The sequence below is a fragment of the Schistocerca nitens genome, chromosome 7 (genome assembly GCF_023898315.1).
Source record: "Schistocerca nitens isolate TAMUIC-IGC-003100 chromosome 7, iqSchNite1.1, whole genome shotgun sequence".
In the NCBI taxonomy this organism is placed as follows: domain Eukaryota; kingdom Metazoa; phylum Arthropoda; class Insecta; order Orthoptera; family Acrididae; genus Schistocerca; species Schistocerca nitens.
In genome coordinates this window covers 138,173,236-138,194,244 of record NC_064620.1, presented here as the reverse complement: position 1 = coordinate 138,194,244, position 21,009 = coordinate 138,173,236, and the positions used below count along the sequence as shown (strand labels likewise).

Sequence of the window (21,009 nt, the reverse complement as noted above, 5' to 3'; positions counted from 1 at the left end):
TCGTGATGCCCCAAGAAAATGGATATCTACACGTTGGCATGCTTGGGGAGTGGTAGCTCAGCCATCAGCAGTGATCCCTGTGTTTTCAGATGACTCTACCAAAAGTGTACATTAATGACCCCACCAGGTCAGATTGGCTATTGTGTGTACTTTTAAGTGCACGTATGAGTCTACACAGTTACTGTGTGCAGGTAATCTTTAACAATGCATGCAGTAGGTGCTATTTAAGGCATCCATCATTTGGTCCACACTACAGGAAAATTTTGAGGATTAAGATCAAACAAAGAAGAGGACCAGAACTTAAAATCATCCGAAAGGTGATGTAAAATAAAGGAATAAATTTGCTGAGAAAGGAAAAAAGAACCTAGGGGATAGCTGGGTCAACAACAAAGGCTGCCATCATGTGTAAGTAAACAAGATATTTGTGTCCTGTACTCACTGTGGCATACTTACGAGTCATGGCAAGCTACTGCTTAACTGTTACCTGGCTATCTGTTGTTACAGTACACAACAACCAATGTTAATTACATCAGTAAACCACTTTAATTCCTGATCAATACTTCCACAAAAATTAACAGCCCAGCCTCTCTGTCTAATCTCCATCTGTTCCTCGGGGCTGTTATTCCAATTTACAGGGTAGAAAGTAGGAACATAACTGAAACAGATGTCGATCTAGACCTAAAGACATGATCTGGTGGTTCAAGTGGTTAAGAACATGCCTCTGAAAAGTGACAGGTTGCACTTCAACTTCCAGTTTGTCATTTTCAACTGATAAATGACAGAGCCACATTTTTTTTCCTCCTTTCTCCAGTAGAAAATGTTAAAGGTTTTATCAGTGATCACAATTCACGTGAATAATTTTACGACACCCTTCAGCACTTTCTTGTATCAACCATCAATGTGTATCAATTATTGGCAGGTGTTTAGCTCTTTTCATGAAGAGTGTCTTTATCCAAGTGAAACTGCTTCAGTCGTTTCCCTACTTTTTCCACACTGTGCAGCCTTTCTTCCAAGCTTACACAATTTGCTCAAACATTTTTTAATGTCTTAGCAGGGGGTTCATGGTGCTGTGTGTTCATTGCATCAAGAAGAGATCATTTTGTAAGTACAGCTGTAATCAACTTAAAGCTACATCTCATCACCTTTGTAGTTTGCAAGGCATTTTCTAGTAGATATTGTATGCACACACAATTTTCAACCCCTAATGCCAACTTCCATTTTAAGTTTTGAAGCAAAAGGCACGGGGCTACAGTTGAATCTGACATAGAAAATTTTGTAAATGCACAGATCCTTCCTGAAGTGAAAGATCAGAATTCCAGAACCACCTAGATTGACACAGAACCTTTAAGGCTCACAAAATTTCACATGATAGGCCTACTCTGTTAGAATGAAACAATGCCCAGATACGCAAGAATTTCCACATTAGGAAAAGTTTTTGTGCCTAAAATTCTCCTTATGTTCTGGGAGTGATCCTGTTCGTAATCCCTACGATACAATTTTTGGCAACGTCCTTATTATGCTGCGTTACCTCCAATCATTCTTTAATTCACTGATGAAAATGATCGAATGCCATGTTTAAACCAAATATATATAAGCGATGACGGCTCATGTTAGATTACACAGAGACATTTGCGTCTTTCGCGCCCGCACCCTTCAAGTGCAAACCCTACTCAGTTCACATCATACTTAGTCACTTGCTCACATTAATCGCAGAGCTATTAAGTTACATCTACCACCACCTTTAATCACTGACCTTGGGTGCTCTGTTGAATAGAAGATACTGATTACACAAGATTTGCTGACGAATTTCAGGGATGTCCATTACTTTGTTTTCACCTCTCTAAACGACTAATATTAATTAATATTATTTTCCCTTTCGGCGGCCGACTAGCTAGTCCATCTCCACTAACTAGGAATAGCTGCCTACTCCTTAATATGCATTTACTATCTATATTTTACAACAACGGGAACAGAATTACAAATACAGAGCTGCTGCCCTGCTTTCGGTCAAACTTTAATAGATCTCGGCATGAGCCTCGCGACTACATCACATATACATCAACTCGCTTGTACAATCACGAATATGATTTTCTTACCTTTACACTATCCTCTTCTACAGCTCTGAGATCTCCTTTGCTTAATGTTATCTTCAAACTTTCAATCAACTGCAAAATCAAAATGTAAACGATATTTCAACGCTCAGTGTAATATCATGCAATGTATTCTTGATGACTATCCAAAACATAATGTAAAAATTATCGACACTTAAATTACCTCATCTGTCGGGTTTTGTCCAGCCTTTTTCTTCACTTCATTCAGATTTAAAATGTTTCCTGTATGCATATAAATGTTCTTCACATTCGGGGATAAACTATCCAACATTTTCACCGTGTTTCTCAAACCTCTACCTTATAAACATTGCAGTCAACTTCTTTGGGTAGCGTTTATATAGCACGTGGCTTTTCATCTGTCACTACAGTTGAGGAGGGGGGAGGAGCCAAAGATGTGAAATCATGCCTATTAATCGCTTCTTCGAACTTCCAGACTTCTGTTATAAATGAAAACGAATAATAGTTTCGCATATTTATTGAGTCAAACATCGGGTGGCCTCGCTAAGCAGCTTCCTGTGACCATTTATACACTCGAACTCTATCTATAGGGCGTAATTTATAACACTGCTTTTTGGAAAGATGAAATTGCTGCGTCATGGTTTGGTGGCAGCGTTTTGCTCAGGAGTATAGAGCGAAAGTCATACATGCGCAGCCCTAAGAATTGCATCATCATTTTCAGATCGCGAACAGTTAATACGACTGATCGATTCCATAGTCGATGACTGAAATTGCGCAAGTGTTATACAACTTACGGTGTTTACCTTATCGTATATTGTGTGATAAATCAGTCAACCTACAGTGGTAGCTGCGTCAGCATGGGTGCCGACTTATTAGGTTTTGCGTACGCTGCCACTGTTGCAGCTGGAGGAATACTTGGCTATGTAAAAGCGGGTAAGGCGATGGATCTCCACTTTGACAACACAAAGCCGCCGTAAGGGAAGCGACTACTTGAATCGATTCCTATCATTTACATATGTTCCTATGTAGCTCGTGGATGAGTATTCCTCGCGCTTTTTATCGAATTATACTTGCATAAAGTTTTAGTACTTCCTAACTTTATGCAGCCTCCGAAAAAAAAAGAGTGAGGTTGTTCCGCAGGTGTTACCAGTCATTACGACTCATCACTGTGTGCATCATGTCTTTTAAGTGCCGTCGGACCCTCACAACATTTGTCATTGTCCACACAACTTGTAGAATCATTCAATGCGAGCACTGGGCTGGCTTATTGTTAAAGCTCAGATTTCGCACCCCTGAATACTAACCTCTCAGATGTCCCCGTTGTCATTGGATTGTTGAACTCTACTCCCCCCCCCCCTCAAAAAAAAAAAATGCATATTATTACCTGTAGATTGTAACATAAGTAAAAGTGAGATCATCATGATGCTGCAGTGGATCTCGCGTGTCTAATGAAGTTTTTGTTTCCATTTGTAGTTACAGCAGTACAGTTTTTTATATAGAGTGACGGTACTGGATAGAGGAAGGCTTTCTAGGCAACAGAATCGCTAAGCAATTGAAGAAATAAATCATTACTGCTCCATTAAATATGAGAGGAGGAAAATAAGCTTAGGCATCCACTTATCAGACGAGAAACATCAGGAACATGAGAAAGGTGAAAGAATTTTGGCGTCAAGAACCAAAAGCCTTATTGTTGTGAGGGGGAGGGAGAAGAAAATGGATAATTTTAAGAAATAAGTCCGGAAGTTATTTAGAGCTATAATCCAAAAAAGACAGGATGCTGGCAAAATATGTTGTTGTTGTTGTGGTCTTCAGTCCTGAGACTGGTTTGATGCAGCTCTCCATGCTACTCTATCCTGTGCAAGCTTCTTCATCTCCCAGTACCTACTGCAACCTACATCCTTCTGAATCTGCTTAGTGTATGCATCTCTTGGTCTCCCCCTACGATTTTTACCCTCCACGCTGCCCTCCAATACTAAATTGGTGATCCCTTGATGCCTCAGAACATGTCCTACCAACCGATCCCTTCTTCTGGTCAAGTTGTGCCACAAACTCCTCTTCTCCCCAATCCTGTTCAGTACCTCCTCATTAGTTATGTGATCTATCCATCTAATCTTCAGCATTCTTCTGTAGCACCACATTTCGAAAGCTTCTATTCTCTTCTTGTCCAAACTATTTATCGTCCATGTTTCACTTCCATACATGGCTACACTCCATACAAATACTTTCAGAAAAGACTTCCTGACACTTAAATCTATACTCGATGTTAACAAATTTCTCTTCTTCAGAAACGCTTTCCTTGCCATTGCCAGTCTACATTTTATATCCTCTCTACTTCGACCATCATCAGTTATTTTGCTCCCCAAATAGCAAAACTCCTTTACTACTTTAAGTGTCTCATTTCCTAATCTAATACCCTCAACATCACCCGACTTAATTCGACTACATTCCATTATCCTCGTTTTGCTTTTGTTGATGTTCATCTTATATCCTCCCTTCAAGACACCATCCATTCCATTCAACTGCTCTTCCAAGTCCTTTGCTGTCTCTGACAGAATTACAATGTCATCGGCGAACCTCAAAGTTTTTATTTCTTCTCCATGGATTTTAATACCTACTCCGAATTTTTCTTTTGTTTCCTTTACTGCTTGCTCAATATACAGATTGAATAACATCGGGGAGAGGCTACAACCCTGTCTTACTCCCTTCCCAACCACTGCTTCCCTTTCATGTCCCTCGACTCTTATAACTGCCATCTGGTTTCTGTACAAATTGTAAATAGCCTTTCGCTCCCTGTATTTTACCCCCGCCACCTTTAGAATTTGAAAGAGAGTATTCCAGTCAACATTGTCAAAAGCTTTCTCTAAGTCTACAAATGCTAGAAACGTAGGTTTGCCTTTCCTTAATCTTTCTTCTAAGATAAGTCGTAAGGTCAGTATTGCCTCACGTGTCCCAGTATTTCTACGGAATCCAAACTGATCTTCCCCGAGGTCGGCTTCTACTAGTTTTTCCATTCGTCTGTAAAGAATTCGTGTTAGTATTTTGCAGCTGTGGCTTATTAAACTGATTGTTCGGTAATTCTCACATCTGTCAACACCTGCTTTCTTTGGGATTGGAATTATTATATTCTTCTTGAAGTCTGAGGGTATTTCGCCTGTTTCATACATCTTGCTCACCAGATGGTAGAGTTTTGTCATGACTGGCTCTCCCAAGGCCATCAGTAGTTCTAGTGGAATGTTGTCTACTCCCGGGGCCTTGTTTCGACTCAGGTCTTTCAGTGCTCTGTCAAACTCTTCACGCAGTATCGTATCTCCCATTTCATCTTCATCTACATCCTCTTCCATTTCCATAATATTGTCCTCAAGTACTTGGATCAGTGTACTGGATAGTTAGAAGCAGAATTGATTAAAAACAAAGTAAGACCTCAGTTCACTGGGATTTATTATTTATTACTATGCTAGATGAAGGAATTTTGGACAAACAAATTTAATTTTGTAGAGTATATGCAAATATAAGCAAAGTGTAAAAGTGCAAACAGGTTGATCGTCAGTCAAAACACTGTATTGGAAAAACGGTGATGAAACACTGTAACAAGTGCAGCAAAAATAAAAGTGGTGAAATGAAATGATTGTATGGCATCAGTGGCCATAAGACCGCTTGTGGAGTTGTTCGGCCACAAACTATTTGACACCACTTAGGCAACTAGCGTGTTTTTGTGATGACAGTGAGGTGAAATGATGAGGACAACACAAACACCCAATCTCTGAGCAGAGAAAATCTCCAACTTGAGTAGGAATGTAACCCAGGATTCCGCAATCTAGAAGCAGCAGTGTGAACCATTAAGAGTACAAGTAGTGAACATAAAATTGGTATACTGCTCCGTATTCCTAAAACGTTTGATCAATCTTTGCACCTGTGATTGCTACAAAAACTATTGCACAGATACAAGAGGAGATTGTAGCAAGATAAAAAATTACAGTCTAAATTACTAGTCCTATCTCCTTTAGAGAATTTTCAAGTGAATTGTCTTTACTGTTTAAGATAATTTACCAGAGATACCTTGACAAAGAACTGCTTGTAATGATTAGATAGAGAGGATGTCACACCAATCTATAATGAGAGACAGCAGAAATAGTCAATAAAACTATTATTCTTTAGCACTTTCCTGTATCACTAATAGAATTTTAGATCAGATTCAGAGTTCAGTTGTAATGACTGTCTTGGAATAAACCCACTATCTCCATGTCACACAGCAGGCACATCAAAAACACCAATTACACAAACACGACTCACAATTTCACACAATAGGCTAAAAACAATGGATAGAGATAATTTTGTGGATTTTTGTTTTTGGACTTCATAAATATAATGAAAAATATTACATGCTGCCTCAGATTTTTTCCCCAAATGACAGGTTTATCTATAATGTAATAGTATCCAACCATATGTTGACAAATATCAAACAAGTACTATAATTTTCAGCTAGCTCTTAATGTAAGATTGTGGTCTTCACGAAAATAATATATATATATATATATATATATATATATATATATAGAGAGAGAGAGAGAGAGAGAGAGAGAGAGAGAGGGAAACATTCCACGTGGGAAAAATATATCGAAAAACAAAGATGATGTGACTTACCGAACGAAAGCGCTGGCAGGTCGATAGACACACAAACACACACACAAAATTCAAGCTTTCGCGGCACACAAATAAACACAAACATACACACAAAATTCAAGCTCTCGCAACCAACGGTTGCTTCATCAGGAAAGGGAAGGAGAGGGAAAGACGAAAGGATGTGGGTTTTAAGGGAGAGGGTAAGGATTCATTCCAATCCCGGGAGCGGAAAGACTTACCTTGGGGGAAAAAAGAACAGGTACACACACACACACACACACACACACACACCCAATCTCTGAGCAGAGAAAAATCTCCAACTTGAGTAGGAATGTAACCCGGGATTCTGCAATCTAGAAGCAGCAGTGCGAACCATTGGTATACTGCTCCGTATTCCTAAAAATGTCTGCTTGTGTCTGTGTATGTACGGATGGGTATGTGTGTGTGTGTCCTTTTTTCCCCCAAGGTAAGTCTTTCCGCTCCCGGGATTGGAATGACTCCTTACCCTCTCCCTTAAAACCCACATCCTTTCGTCTTTACCTCTCCTTCCCTCTTTCCTGATGAAGCAACAGTTTGTTGCGAAAGCTTGAATTTTGTGTGTATGTTTGTGTTTGTTTGTGTGTCTATCTACCTGCCAGCACTTTCGTTCGGTAAGTCACATCATCTTTGTTTTTAGATATATAATCACATGATTAAAGAGTCAGAAATAAGATTAATAGTTGGTTGTAAATGACATACAGAGGGTATGAAATAGAATCGTCACATAGTTCAGTTGTATATAAAACAAATTAGAAGGTTATAGGGCATTGTAAAACTGTAGCTTGTCCACAAAAGGAATTTTTACAAAAAACCTCTGTTTGGACGATAATGGGATATTGTTCAAATCTGTTCTCCATACCACAGTGGACCAGCAATTACAATGAGCAGAGAAGGGTAGTGTGAATGGTAACAGCCTTGTTAGCCTCGTAAGAGACAGTAGCTGAAACGATGAAAGATGTGGATTCTGTGAGTATTTTTTATCTTCTTACATATTATTCTCATGAAAAATTAAATTAGGATGCTAATAGCTCACTCATAGGTATCATTCTTCCTATATTCCATGGATGACTTTAATAGGAAGGAACACTGATATAACAAAAAATGCCCTCTGGCATAACTTATTCTGTATTGTAGTGTGTAGGTCCTTAAATTGCTACTGATAATGGCTGGGTTGATTTCTCCTTATCAAAGTAAGACATTGAATTCACATTCAACAGGCAGTCTAAATCATTTACAGGCAGTCTAAATCATTTACTGAAAAAATAAATTGGCTGCTTTCATCTAGTTCAATATTGTGCCCTGTCTTTGTGCAATCAGAGCTTGTGCCATCTCTCAAATAATCTAATTGCTATCATGATTTTAGACCCATATTTTCCTCCCATTTGCCGTGGAGAGTCAAGGTTGATTCATCCGTCATCTCCTTGCTCTGTGCAATTTAACCAACACTTCACCTATGTTGCACTTGTTACCAACAAAATATATGCTCCAACCTTCTCTTGTTCCTCAGTCACATTAATCTTATGTAAGTACACAGATAATCCATACTCGTTGTACCTTTCTGTTTAATCCACAGCTTTTTTGCTTTTTGCATTGTTGTTGAAGGTTTTAGTGGATATCTTGTACTATGCTATGTGGAGAGGAGGCTGAAAAGTCTGTAGTTTTTTATGTCATACTCATCTCCTTTTGTATGAAGTAGAACAATTACAACAATTTACAACTAATTTAGGAGTAAATGAGAGTACTCGTCGAATAGATATGTTGAGTCCCCAACAGGTGCAAATAAAAGACTGGAAATTTGACTAGCTTTCAGACGATAATGGGATACTGTTCAAATCTGTTCTCCATACCACAATGGTACATGTTTATTTATTCACCCAGGGATCATCCTACAATGTAATCATAATACAATGGAAATAAACAGTTTGAAAGTATGCATACACGCAGAATATATAAGTATGCTTTTATAAGGATAGGGCAGATGGTCAGCCATGGCATTGTTGAAGGAACCATCTCAGCATTTGCCTGAAATTATTTAGAAAAACTCGTGTCAGGATTGTTGTACATAGCAAACGCCATCCTCCCGGATATGAGATCAGTGTCTTTAACAGCTTCAGTGTTTCATTTGATTGGTCCTCATTGTACAATGTTTTTTGATGTGTGTCCAAATAACTTAAGAATTGTTTTCTGCCAGCTAATCAATTGACTGATATGTGAAGAGAGACAAAACAACAGAGGTCTTAGCCCACTATTGCCCACACCGAAACGGAGCTTATTGTGAGGTTTCTGTCCCTTTGAGTCTAGTAAAGCCAGCCAGTACCCTCAAAGAGCAGTAGGAGACACTTTAGTAGTTCTTTATTACACACACACACACACACACACACACACTGAAGTTTCAAGGCATTCAGATGAATAATAGAGGTGGCACTAGCACAAGGACATGCTAACCAAAAAGCTCATTCCTGTTGGCTTTTCACTTAGAAATCTCCCTCATTATGTTGAAAGGCTGACAGGAATGCTGGCATATTTTGCTATCTGTCACTCAGTGTTGTCCTTTGGCGTGATCTGGGAGCAAAACAGCATGATAAAAAGTTATTTATTCTACACAAGGATGCAGGAAGGATATTTAGTAAAGTTGATAACTGCATCTCATGCAGAATCTTCTTCAAAGACCTAGAGAATCTTACTAAACTGTCCATATCATTCATGCAGGATGGGGAGGTAGATCTATCACCTTCATGATATGTCAAATACCACCCTGTGGACATTTTTCATGTTTAATTTGGTAAAATATTCAATTGATGTATTTCTTGAATAGTGAGACATTTTGTGGATTTCTGTTTTAATTTGTTTTGGTTAAAGTGATATTCTCAGTTTGGAAATGAGTGAAAGTTCTTTGCTGTATCTATCTTTTTTGGTCAGACATTCGAGTAGTGCAAAAATAGACTCCCTTGACATTACTCAGTGGGTTTCTACACAAATTGTCATAGTCAAAAAAAGAGTGGGAAATCAACAAATTGGGTATCAAATTGACCAGTATGAGGTCTAGTTATGCAGAAAAATATTGAATTGTTTGAAAGTAATCAGAGTAATTAAGAAAAACTTAATTATCTGATGGGAAATTGAAATATTTCGTAAACAACTTGTGCTATAGTTGAGTCGGCATAAGTTGCAGTGGGCTGGACACAGCAGCTGTGAGAGACAACAACTATCAATAACATAACGTGATTTTCTAAATGCCTGTGTGGCAGTGCCTCAGTGTTGTCACAGCTCATTAGATGGCTACTGTTTTCTGCTGCAGCTATTAGTGCTTTGTAGCTAGAAGCTCACAACAGTACTGATCTATCGGAGATCTTACAGTCTCTAGACTACAGCTGTATAAATGAAGTTAATCTCTTCAATTTTTGTTTCGCACGTAAAAAGTTGCATTGAGGTATACAGGGTGTTCAAAAAGCGTAGAATACTTTGAGAGGTGGTAGTACTCATCAAAACAAGAAAAATAAGTCCAATAAATAAGGATCCGGAAATGCATACTTCCAGAGATAAACACATGTTTATAGGAAGGGCTGCGGGATGCTTAGTTGTGAATATTAGCACAGTAATTGCATTGACACTCCATCAAATGTGTCAGCAGGGTATTATGATGTCTTACTCACAGTACTCTACCTACCATTAGGTGTTCTGCAGTCAGTTGCATGGTTCGAATCACGTTGTACACTGTTAGTTTTCATCATGTTGGTGTTCCTTATTGTGCAGTACTGTCAGCCCTGGGTACGTATCGCGGTGTTTTACCTCCTCCCGAGTGCAGGTTCTTGTACAAGGGCTGAAACTTAAATAGTGGCAACTATTTATTCACAATCAATACAAAAGAGTTATATGTTTGCACCTGTTACTGTCCTTCAAAGTAGTCACCATCATTGTGCAGAATGTGTTGCCAGCGATGTGGAAGGCATGGTATACCATTATCAGAGCCTGTTCTGTTGATGGTGCAAATTGAGCAGTCTACTACCTGTCGAATCTCTGGAACAGTTTTGAAGCGAATACCATGAAGTGGTGCCTTCATCTTCAGAATCAAATCAAAGTCGCAAGAACTTGAGTCCGGGGAGTATGGTGGATGGTACAGTGCTTCCCAATCCCATTGACGAACAGAGCAGCCACAGCTTGCACTGTATGCTCCCACGCATTGTTGTGCAAAATGATGGGTGGGTTGCGCAGGAAGTGTCGCCACTTCTTTCGCAAAGCTGGTCACAAGTTATGCTCCAAAACTGAACAGTAATACTGTGCATTTATGGTCTGCGGTGAAGGAGCGTAATGCGTTAGGATAACACCATCGCTGTTGTACACGAGAATCACCATAACTTTAGACTGCTCCATTCGCACCATCAACAGAACATGCTCTGCTAACAGTATACTATGCCTTCCACATCACTTGAAATGGGTTCTACGCTATGCCGGTGACTACTTTGAAGGATAGTAACAGGTGCAAACATGTAACTCTTTTGTATTGGTTGTGAATAGATAGTTGCCACTATTTAAGTTCCAGCCCTCATATTTGTTTACTGTTATCTTGCTGTTTGTACATACAAATGGTGTCATACATTTAAGTTTTCTCTCTTCCACAACTTGTCAGCAATTGAAGCCTACTACTTAACAAGTGAAATGACTGGTATGATATCCTGCTATGGTTTAGCGAATGGATGTAGCCTGTGGGCCTGTGCCCCCTCACTGAAAAATACCGACAATGTAAAGTGCTCTCTGACAACCTGTTCAACAGACTTTCCAACTTCTGGCAGCTGTGTCAATGGCTGTTGCAGAAGTGTGCCGGTGATCCACTGTTCACATCCAAGATTTTATTTACCAATGAGGCAGGGTTCACAAGAGATGGTGCTGTGAATTTCCATGACCAGCATGTAAGGGCAGATGTAAATCCCCAAGCAGTTCAGGAAAGAAGGCATCAACACTGATTCTGAATCAATGTGTGGGCTGGTCTACTTGGCAGTAGATAAATAGGTCCATACATGGTACCACAGAGGTTAGCTGGGGCACATTATCTGTACTTTCTCGTTAATGTATTGCCTATCTTGCTAGAGGCAAGTGGTTCATGTATGATAGCGCACTAGCACACTTTTGCCACTGTGTGTGTAAACATGTGACGCAGACATTTCAGGTCCGCTGGATTTTTTTTTTTTTTTTTTTTTTTTGGGGGGGGGTGGGGGGTGGGGGGGGGGTGGAGATATGTTCTCCAGCCCTCAATCCGCTAGACTTTTGTTTATGGGGTCACTTGAAGGAACTTGTCTATGCCATGCCAATTAATGATGTGCAGACACTATAGGGTCGCATCTTCAGTGTATGCCAGCAAGTGCAACAACAACTAGGTATACTTCAAAGCGTGCGTCATTCCTTACACCGGAGGGCAGAGGGGTGCGTTGTCATGAATGGACACCACATTGAACACCTCCAGTACACACGTTTATAGCAGAAAGTATGCGTTTCCGGACACGTTTATTGAACTAATTTTTTTGTTTTGTTTTGGTGAGTACTAGACACTTGTTTTGAACACCTTGTATTCTCCTAATAGTAGTGGAATATGGATCAGTATTTAAATATATATAGACACACAGGGTGAAGTGAAATTCACGCACTCGGGCTTCGCAGCGTGACTCCTCACATGCCAGTGATAAAAAGATGTCTTTCCCAAAATTTCGTCTGGCGAGTACATCCGGCAGAAAAAGGATGTTGAAGAGTGGCAATCTGGCAACACTGTGACCACATGTATGGTGACTACCTCTGTCAGCACATATTGATTGTACTGTGCAGTTGGTGCAGTGTATAAAGCTTTGGGTTAGCATGCACGAGGTCGAGGGTTCGATCCTGGGTTGGGGCGCATATATTTTTCATCCTGACATTTTATTCTGTAATATACACCATTTCTTAGGTCACACGTATCCTAAATTTACAACGTTTTAAAATGCTGAACTTAACAAATAAGTGGATAGAAAAATAAGAAATAGACAGTTGAAACAAATGACCTGTTATAGAACAGAATAACTACAAAAACAATCTGTGACAGCACAGTACAATAACACAACATCTATTTGTCATTTATATTACATGTAATATGAGCACTCAGACGTTGCACATTAGCAACCAGTGGCAATAATGTCCATATTAATGACCGCATGAGCTTCACAACAGAGTACGTTGTCGTCAGAACAACAAATGCTCAAAACGACCTCCCTCCATGGCCAAACATTATGCAACTCGCCGGATCATACAGCTCTGGTCCCTTCACACCAAAGGTGCATCCACAGTAACAAGAGCAGCTAGAACACGTGCTACCAATTCTTCCACATTCGCCAGTGGAGTAGAGTACATATGCTCCTTCAGGTGTCCACACAGGAAGAAATCCAAGGGATTTAGGTCAGGTGAAAGCGGTGGCCATACAACTGGACCTCCACATCTGAGCCATTTCCCTGGAAATGTTGTGTCCAAATATTGTCACGCATTAATTCCAGAGTGTGGAGGTGCACCATCACATTGGAACGATATAATCTGCCAAATGTGTAGTGGAAAATCTTCCAGCGCATCAGGCAGATAGTTCAAGAGTAATGCATGATAACTTCATGCAGTCAACCGGTCAGACAACATGTAGGGCCCAACCACCTGTCACCCAGTATTCCGGCCCAGACGTTGATACCAAAGCGAACTTGGTATCCACAGTTGTGGGTGATGTGTGGGCTAACCTCACACCAATGGTGGGTGCTGCCATATTGAAGACACCTTCATGAGTGAATGCTGGTTCATCTGACCAAATAACTGTGTTCACGGAGTCATTGTTGGCTTCCTGTTGTTGTTGGAACCATTCACAGAATTGCATTCTCTGATGGTGATGTCCAAGATGCAGGTGTTGAGTGAAAGCATAATGATAGGGGTGCAGCCCATGCTCGTGCAGCATGTTACTGACCGTGCTTTGCAAGACACGCAGCTCCCTTGCTACACTACGTGTACTTCGCTGAGGTTCTTGGTGTATGACCTCCAGAATAGCTTCCTCAGTAGCTGGGTTACAGCGAGTCCGTGGATGACCTCTGTCACGCGATGGTGGAAGGAGACAACTTGACACCTGAAGGTGCAGCTTCAGATGACAAAACACATTTTTTCTGGATGGCGTCGATGAGGATAACTAGCAGAATATTCTTGAGGGGCAACACCAGCCTGGTTATCAGATCTACCAAGGGCCAGAAGCATATCCAAATACACGTTCTAAGCCATATATCTGCCACACTGATTTAGAGATTTACAGTGAGAAAATTTGATCAATGTATGCGTGTACATTGGAGTCTGTCATGGGCGTGTTACTCTGCTCGTAACTAGTCCCTGTCTGGTGGACAGTGCATACAGTGTAAATACGTCGTCAGTCTTGTGCGCTGTTCCCTCTAATGCACATTACCCTTCTGACAGATACTGCTCTGCATGATTCATCCCAACACCGCTAATTGTGAAACGTTCGGTTTTGAATTATACTGTTTCCCTAATAGACATGATGTTTCCACAATCCTATCGATAGAATAATAATAATAATAATAATAATAATAATAATAATAATAATAATAATACAACTACTTGTTTATATAGGAGCACTCACTACACTAAATTTACACACTAGGCAGAGATCAGAACCAACCAACACACAGAAGAAACCCACAAAACCAGCATGGCAACACAGGCTACAGATCAGAATAGAAAAACTGAGAAAAGACATCGGACAGCTAACACGATTTATAAGAAATGAAATGTCAGAAAAAAAATGAAAAAGGTTAGGTAAAATCTCACAACAAGAAGCGATAGAGCAATTAAATGAAAAGAAGCAGAAATTACAAGCTTGGCCAAACGACTTAGAAGATACAAAAAAAAGTGAAAATAGAAGGAAACAAAACCAAACATTCAACACAAACCAAAAGAAATTTTACCAGACAATAGATAACACACACATTAAAATAGACAATCCACCAAACATAACAGACATGGAACACTTCTGGAGCAACATATGGTCAAACCCGGTACAACATAACAGGCATGCACGGTGGATACAAGCAGAAACAGACACATACAAGATGATACCACAAATGCCTGAAGTGATAATTTTGCAACATGAAGTCACCCAAGCAATTAATTCTACTCACAATTGGAAAGCCCCTGGAAAAGATAAAATAGCAAATTTCTGGCTAAAGAAGTTCACCTCAACACATTCACATCTAACTAAATTATTTAACAGTTACATTGCAGACCCATACACATTCCCTGATACCCTTACACAAGGAATAACTTATCTGAAACCTAAAGATCAAGCAGACACAGCAAACCCAGCTAAATATCGCCCCATAACATGCCTACCAATGATATACAAAATATTAACTTCAGTCATTACACAGAAATTAATAACACATACAACACAGAACAAAATTATAAATGAAGAACAAAAATGCTGTTGCAAAGGAGCACGAGGATGTAAAGAGCAACTGATAATAGATGCAGAAGTGACATACCAAGCTAAAACTAAACTAAGGTCGCTACGCTACGCATACATTGATTACCAAAAAGCTTTTTATAGTGTACCCCACTCATGGTTACTACAAATATTGGAAATATACAAAGTAGATCCTAAATTGATACAGTTCCTAAACATAGTAATGAAAAATTGGAAAACCACACTTAATATCCAAACAAATTCAAATAATATCACAACACAGCCAACACAGATTAAGCGTGGAATATACCAAGGAGACTCATTAAGTCCTTTCTGGTTCTGCCTTGCTCTGAACCCACTATCCAACACACCGAGCGAGGTGGCGCAGTGGTTAGACACTGGACTCGCATTCAGGAGGATGACGGTTCAATCCCACGTCCGGCCATCCTGATTTAGGTTTTCCGTGATTTCCCTAAATCACTCCAGGCAAATGCCAGGATGGTTCCTTTCAAAAGGCACGGCTGACTTCCTTCCCCGCCCTTCCCTAATCCAATTAGACCGATGACCTCGCTGTCTGGTCTCCTTCCCCAAAAACAACCAACAACAACACTATCCAACATGCTAAATAATACAAATTAAGGATACAATATTACTGGAACATACCCACACAAAATCACACATATGCTATACATGGATGATCTAAAACTGCTGGCAGCAACAAATCAACAACTCAACCAATTACTAAAGATAACAGAAGTATTCAGCAATGATATAAATATGGCTTTTGGAACAGACAAATGTAAGAAAAATAGCATAGTCAAGGGAAAACACACTAAACAAAAAGATTACATATTGGATAACCACAGCGACTGCATAGAAGCGATGGAAAAAACAGATGCCTATAAATATCGAGGATACAGACAAAAAATAGGAATAGACAATACAAATATTAAAGAAGAACTAAAAGAAAAATATAGACAAAGACTAACAAAAATACTGAAAACAGAATTGACAGCAAGAAACAAGACAAAAGCTATAAATACTTATGCTATACCAATATTGACCTACTCATTTGGATTGGAGTAGTGAAATGGAGTAACACAGACCTAGAAGCACTCAACACACTTACACGATCACAATGCCACAAATGTAGAATACATCACACATTCAGCAACAGAAAGATTCACATTAAGCAGAAAGGAAGGAGGAAGGGGATTTATCGACATAAAAAACCTACATTATGGACAGGTAGACAATTTAAGAAAATTCTTTATAGAATGAGCAGAAACTAGCAAAATACACAAAGCAATCACTCATATAAATACATCGGCTACACCACTACAATTTCATAACCACCTCTACAACCCTTTAGATCACATAACATCAACAGATACGAAGAAAGTAAATTGGAAAAAGAAAACACTACATGGCAAGCACTCATATCATCTAACACAGCCACACATCGATCAAGATGCATCCAACACATGGCTAATAAAAGGCAATATATACAGTGAGACGGAAGGATTCATGATTGCAATACAGGATAAAACAATAAACACCAGATATTACAGCAAGCATATTATTAAAGATCCCAATACCACAACAGGTAAATGCAGACTTTGCAAACAACAAATAGAAACAGTAGATCACATCACAAGCGGATGTCAGTACTAGCAAATACAGAATACCCCAGAAGACATGACAATGTAGCAAAAATAATACATCAACAGCTTGCCTTACAACATAAACTTATAAAACAACACGTTCCCACATACAAGTATGCACCACAAAATGTGCTGGAGAATGATGAATACAAATTATACTGGAACAGAACCATTATAACAGATAAAACAACACCACATAACAAACCTGACATCATATTCACCAATAAAAAGAAGAAATTAACACAACTAATCGAAATATTCATACCCAATACAACAAATATACAAAAGAAAACAGGAGAAAAAATTGAAAAATACATCCAACGTGCTGAGGAAGTCAAGGACATGTGGCATCAGGATAAAGTTGACATTATACCAATTATTCTATCAACTACAGGAGTCATACCACACAATATCCACCAGTACATCAATGCAATATAGCTACATCCAAACTTATATATACAACTACAGAAATCAGTAATTATTGATACATGTTCAATTACCCGAAAGTTCCTAAATGCAATATAACATATACCGTACAGTTAAAAGGAAGTCACGCTTGATCAAGGTCCGCGTCACTTTCCATTTTTGACCAGGCATAACGTCTGAGAAAAGAAAGAATAATAATAATGCATTTAGATATGTACTAAACAGCATGCGGCTACGAGACTCAATGTTGAAAGGCATAATTAGTGGGACCATGGTGATAACACATACAAATAGTAACAGAGTTTGGACATTATTGCAAAGCATGTTGCTAGTCCTACTGGTAACATAAGGCCCTAACGAAATGTAGTGGACCTGAACAAGGCAAGAATAATAGCTGGTACTAATCTATGAGACCATTGGAGGAAGGTACAAAGAAAACAGGTTTCGCATCTATTAGATCAAGTGATGCGAATAAATCCATGCCCACGATGTGGTAAGGGCTTCTTCCAAAGCTGACCAATCTTCTATTTTTACGATTGTAGTATGCAAGTGTTTGTTTTCTAGAGGACCCGCAGCAATTGCTCTTGACGATTAAGATGCCAGATACCGTACCACCTGGACTACATTTACCAAATAAAAAACATATGCCTCAACCTGGGATCGAACCCTCGACCTCCTGCATGCTAACCCAAAACTTTATGCACAGCACCAAATGCAGAGTACAAATAATAGGTACTGACAGAGGTAGTCACCATACATGTGGTTACAGCACGTAGCCGGACTGCCACTCTTTAATGACCTTTTTCTGCCGGATATACTCGCGAGACGAAATTTTGGGAGAGATATTTATCTTACTGCTGGCATGCGAGGTGTTGCGTTGTGTAGCCCGAGTGCGCGAATGTCACTTCATCCTGTATATATTTATTTGAATATATTATATCTTTACAGACGTAAAATATATTTTATGCTTTCTGAACAAAACTTATAAGTAAAAAAAAATTGAAAGGAAAGTCTTTTGAAACAGATTAGACAATCATTTGACAGGCCTTTGACTGATGTTTGAAATCACGTACAGCAAGTGAGGTGCTGATTGAGTATTTAAAGTTCAGTGTATAACTTAGAATGTTTGCCTAAGAATATTGTTCCAATACTCAATTCTTCTGTGTGGATAAGAAATATTCATGAGAGCTGTAATAGTGATAGACGTGGGAGAACACGTCAAAAATTTTAGAACCTGAAAAATTTTTCACCTTTAGTGCTGGGTTTGCATGAAGTGGGGTTGTGCAAGAATAGGCTTATTTTCACAATAATGTTTATTAGCTAACATATATTATCACAGAAAACTCGAATGACGTCTATAGAATTGCATGGCAGTTAATATGAAATAAACAGTATTCTGTCCAGAAATAATTCTTACTTTGAAATTGGCAAAGCACATATGATGGTGATGGTGCGGGTGATAATTAAACTTATTCTAAGGAGAAATATTTTCAAATACTTATCTTATTTGGTTCCAGTGATATATAAGTAGATGCAGGACAAGTGAACAGAAGTCACTGTATAAGCGCTTAGTAACTTACAAGCAGGCAACCAGAATAACACAGTATGCTATACGAACAAATTCCACAACTAGAATAACACAATATGCTATACGAACAAATGCCACAACAAGAGCTACACTCTACTACCAAGCATCTCCACAAGCCACTTAACTAATAGCGTGGATGACTACTCAGAGCTATCCAACATACTGATAATGGACAGCAGTGTAACACAACCTCTGTGTGATTACAAAACACAATACAGAAATCACCTTGTTATGCACTCAATGCTATGCCGTGCAGTAACATGTAATGGCTACACCGTGTCTGAAAAAGCTACAGCCACTGGCTGGCTTCACTGCTCCCAGTACCCACTGCACCCTACCCTGGCAACACCTGTCAGCTGCCCGTTGGTACATATGGGCCACAAAAGCACAGTACAGCAATAACTAAATCTCCACCATTCCTCACCTCTGGCTGTGTCTGCCATCTTCTTCTGTGCACAGAGTCAGTACTAGGAGACTCAGCGAGTCTCCTAGCTGAAGGAGGTGAGGACTAGTTTCGACAGAGTTTATATTGATTTTCATGAACAGCGGGTGGTGGTAAAATTCTGCTTTTTGTTCAGAAAACATGGAACAGAAACTCTTGAAATGTTAAAAACTGTGTACAAGGATGATGCTATGGGAAAAACTCAAGTGTTTGAGTGGTTTTCCCATTTCAAAAAGGGTGAAATGTCAATTGATGACAAACTTCATTCTGGTCATCCTCCACAGCATGAACACATGAAAATGGTGAAAACATTTGCACAATCATCAACAAAGATAGACAACAGACCATCGAAGAAATTGTGGAGCAGTCAGGAGTGTCTTGGAGTTCAGTAAAGTGAATTGTGACGGAAGATTAGGGAATAAAAAGGGTGGCTGCAAAATTTGTACCATAACTGTTGACTGCTGAACAGAAACAGTCAGGTGGAAGTGTGCTGTACTTTGAAAGAAGAGTCCCAAAATGATCTTTTTTTATTTTATTTTATTTTATTTATTTATTTTTTTTTTTTTTTCAAAAATTATCACAGTTGATGAAACTTGGTGCTATGCTTATGGTGTTGAATCGAAGCAACAATCAAGCCAGTGGAAAAGTTCACCTTGCTCCAAGAAAGCTCTTCAGGTGAAATTCAACATTAAGACAATGCTGATCTGTCCCCCAAAGAGTCCACATCTCTTTTGTGGATATGTGCATGGCGAGGATGGGGCCCAGAGCCAGTGCAGCTTTCCTTCCTTTCTGGGCTGCATACCTTCCCTTTCCACATCCCTCCCTGTCCCTGACATGGTTTCTCTTCTTTTATCTCTGTAAAGGAAAATCTCTGTCCTTACTTTGTCCTCTTTTCCTTTATTCTTCTGTTTACCTTCTTCTCCACTGCGGTGTTTGAGAATTCTTCTCTTCTTTCCTTTTCTTTGTTCCTCCCTTTCTGTTTCTTTCCTACCTGTGCATGTCTGAAGGCCAACGCACACATAGCCAGTGACAGGGTAACTCATAATTCCCCATCCCGGGTAGACAAGTAGGACATGTACATACCCCCGGTAAAGACCAGGCCCAGGGAGGGGTGATTACCTGAGCAAGTATCTTGTGAACATGCCAATTGGTCCCTCTGTCCATTTCTTGGGAGGTGTGACCAGAGGTGTGGACAATCACCTAAGGTGAGAATGCCCTCAGAGAGGGCCCCCCACCGGAAAGGAGCGTGCCATCAGAGACACTGGTAATCATGGGGGATACTTTCGCAATTGTTTCTTCTACTTCTAAAACCTCTGCCCACAAAAGAAAGCGAGATGAGTCTCAGCCATGGACGATTCTTCCATCAGTGCCAAAGTTCCTAGTTGTTTCTCAGTGTGATGAAGGTAAAGACTTCTCCACAGTCAACCCTTTCATTATTCAGAAAGGTGTCAGCGCAATTGCAGATCCTGTGAAGTCTTGTTCCTGGTTGCAAAACGGCACCTTGTTATTAGAAACAGACAGTGCCCCCAGGCACATAAATTAATTCGAACTACTCTGCTACACACCCTCCCTATCCAGGTGGAAGCACACCGTACTTTAAACTCATCGTGCGTGGTGGTTTATACACGATCACTCGACGGATTATCCAATGAGGACACTCAAAATTACCTGTCTGATCAGGGAGTAATGGCCGTACATAG

General features: G+C 39.6%; 2 protein-coding genes across 3 annotated transcripts in view; one reads left to right on the top strand and one right to left on the bottom strand.

Annotated features, from left to right (window-relative positions):
- LOC126195829 (glutamate--cysteine ligase regulatory subunit) overlaps positions 1–2,755 on the bottom strand; it is a 57,713-nt gene extending 54,958 nt beyond the window's left edge. For both annotated transcript variants that reach the window (XM_049934501.1, XM_049934502.1), the window contains exons 1-2: positions 2,275–2,755; positions 2,097–2,165 (exon numbers count right to left, since the gene is read on the bottom strand). In XM_049934501.1, coding sequence (XP_049790458.1) covers positions 2,097–2,165; positions 2,275–2,382 — 177 coding nt within the window. In that variant the 5' untranslated portion in view covers positions 2,383–2,755. The remainder of the gene's footprint in view (positions 1–2,096; positions 2,166–2,274) is intronic.
- A 29-nt stretch (positions 2,756–2,784) lies between these two features.
- Positions 2,785–21,009, top strand: part of LOC126195830 (transmembrane protein 14C) — a 54,338-nt gene continuing 36,113 nt past the window's right edge. Inside the window, exon 1 of the mRNA XM_049934504.1 lies at positions 2,785–3,002. Coding sequence (XP_049790461.1) covers positions 2,927–3,002 — 76 coding nt within the window. The 5' untranslated portion in view covers positions 2,785–2,926. The remainder of the gene's footprint in view (positions 3,003–21,009) is intronic.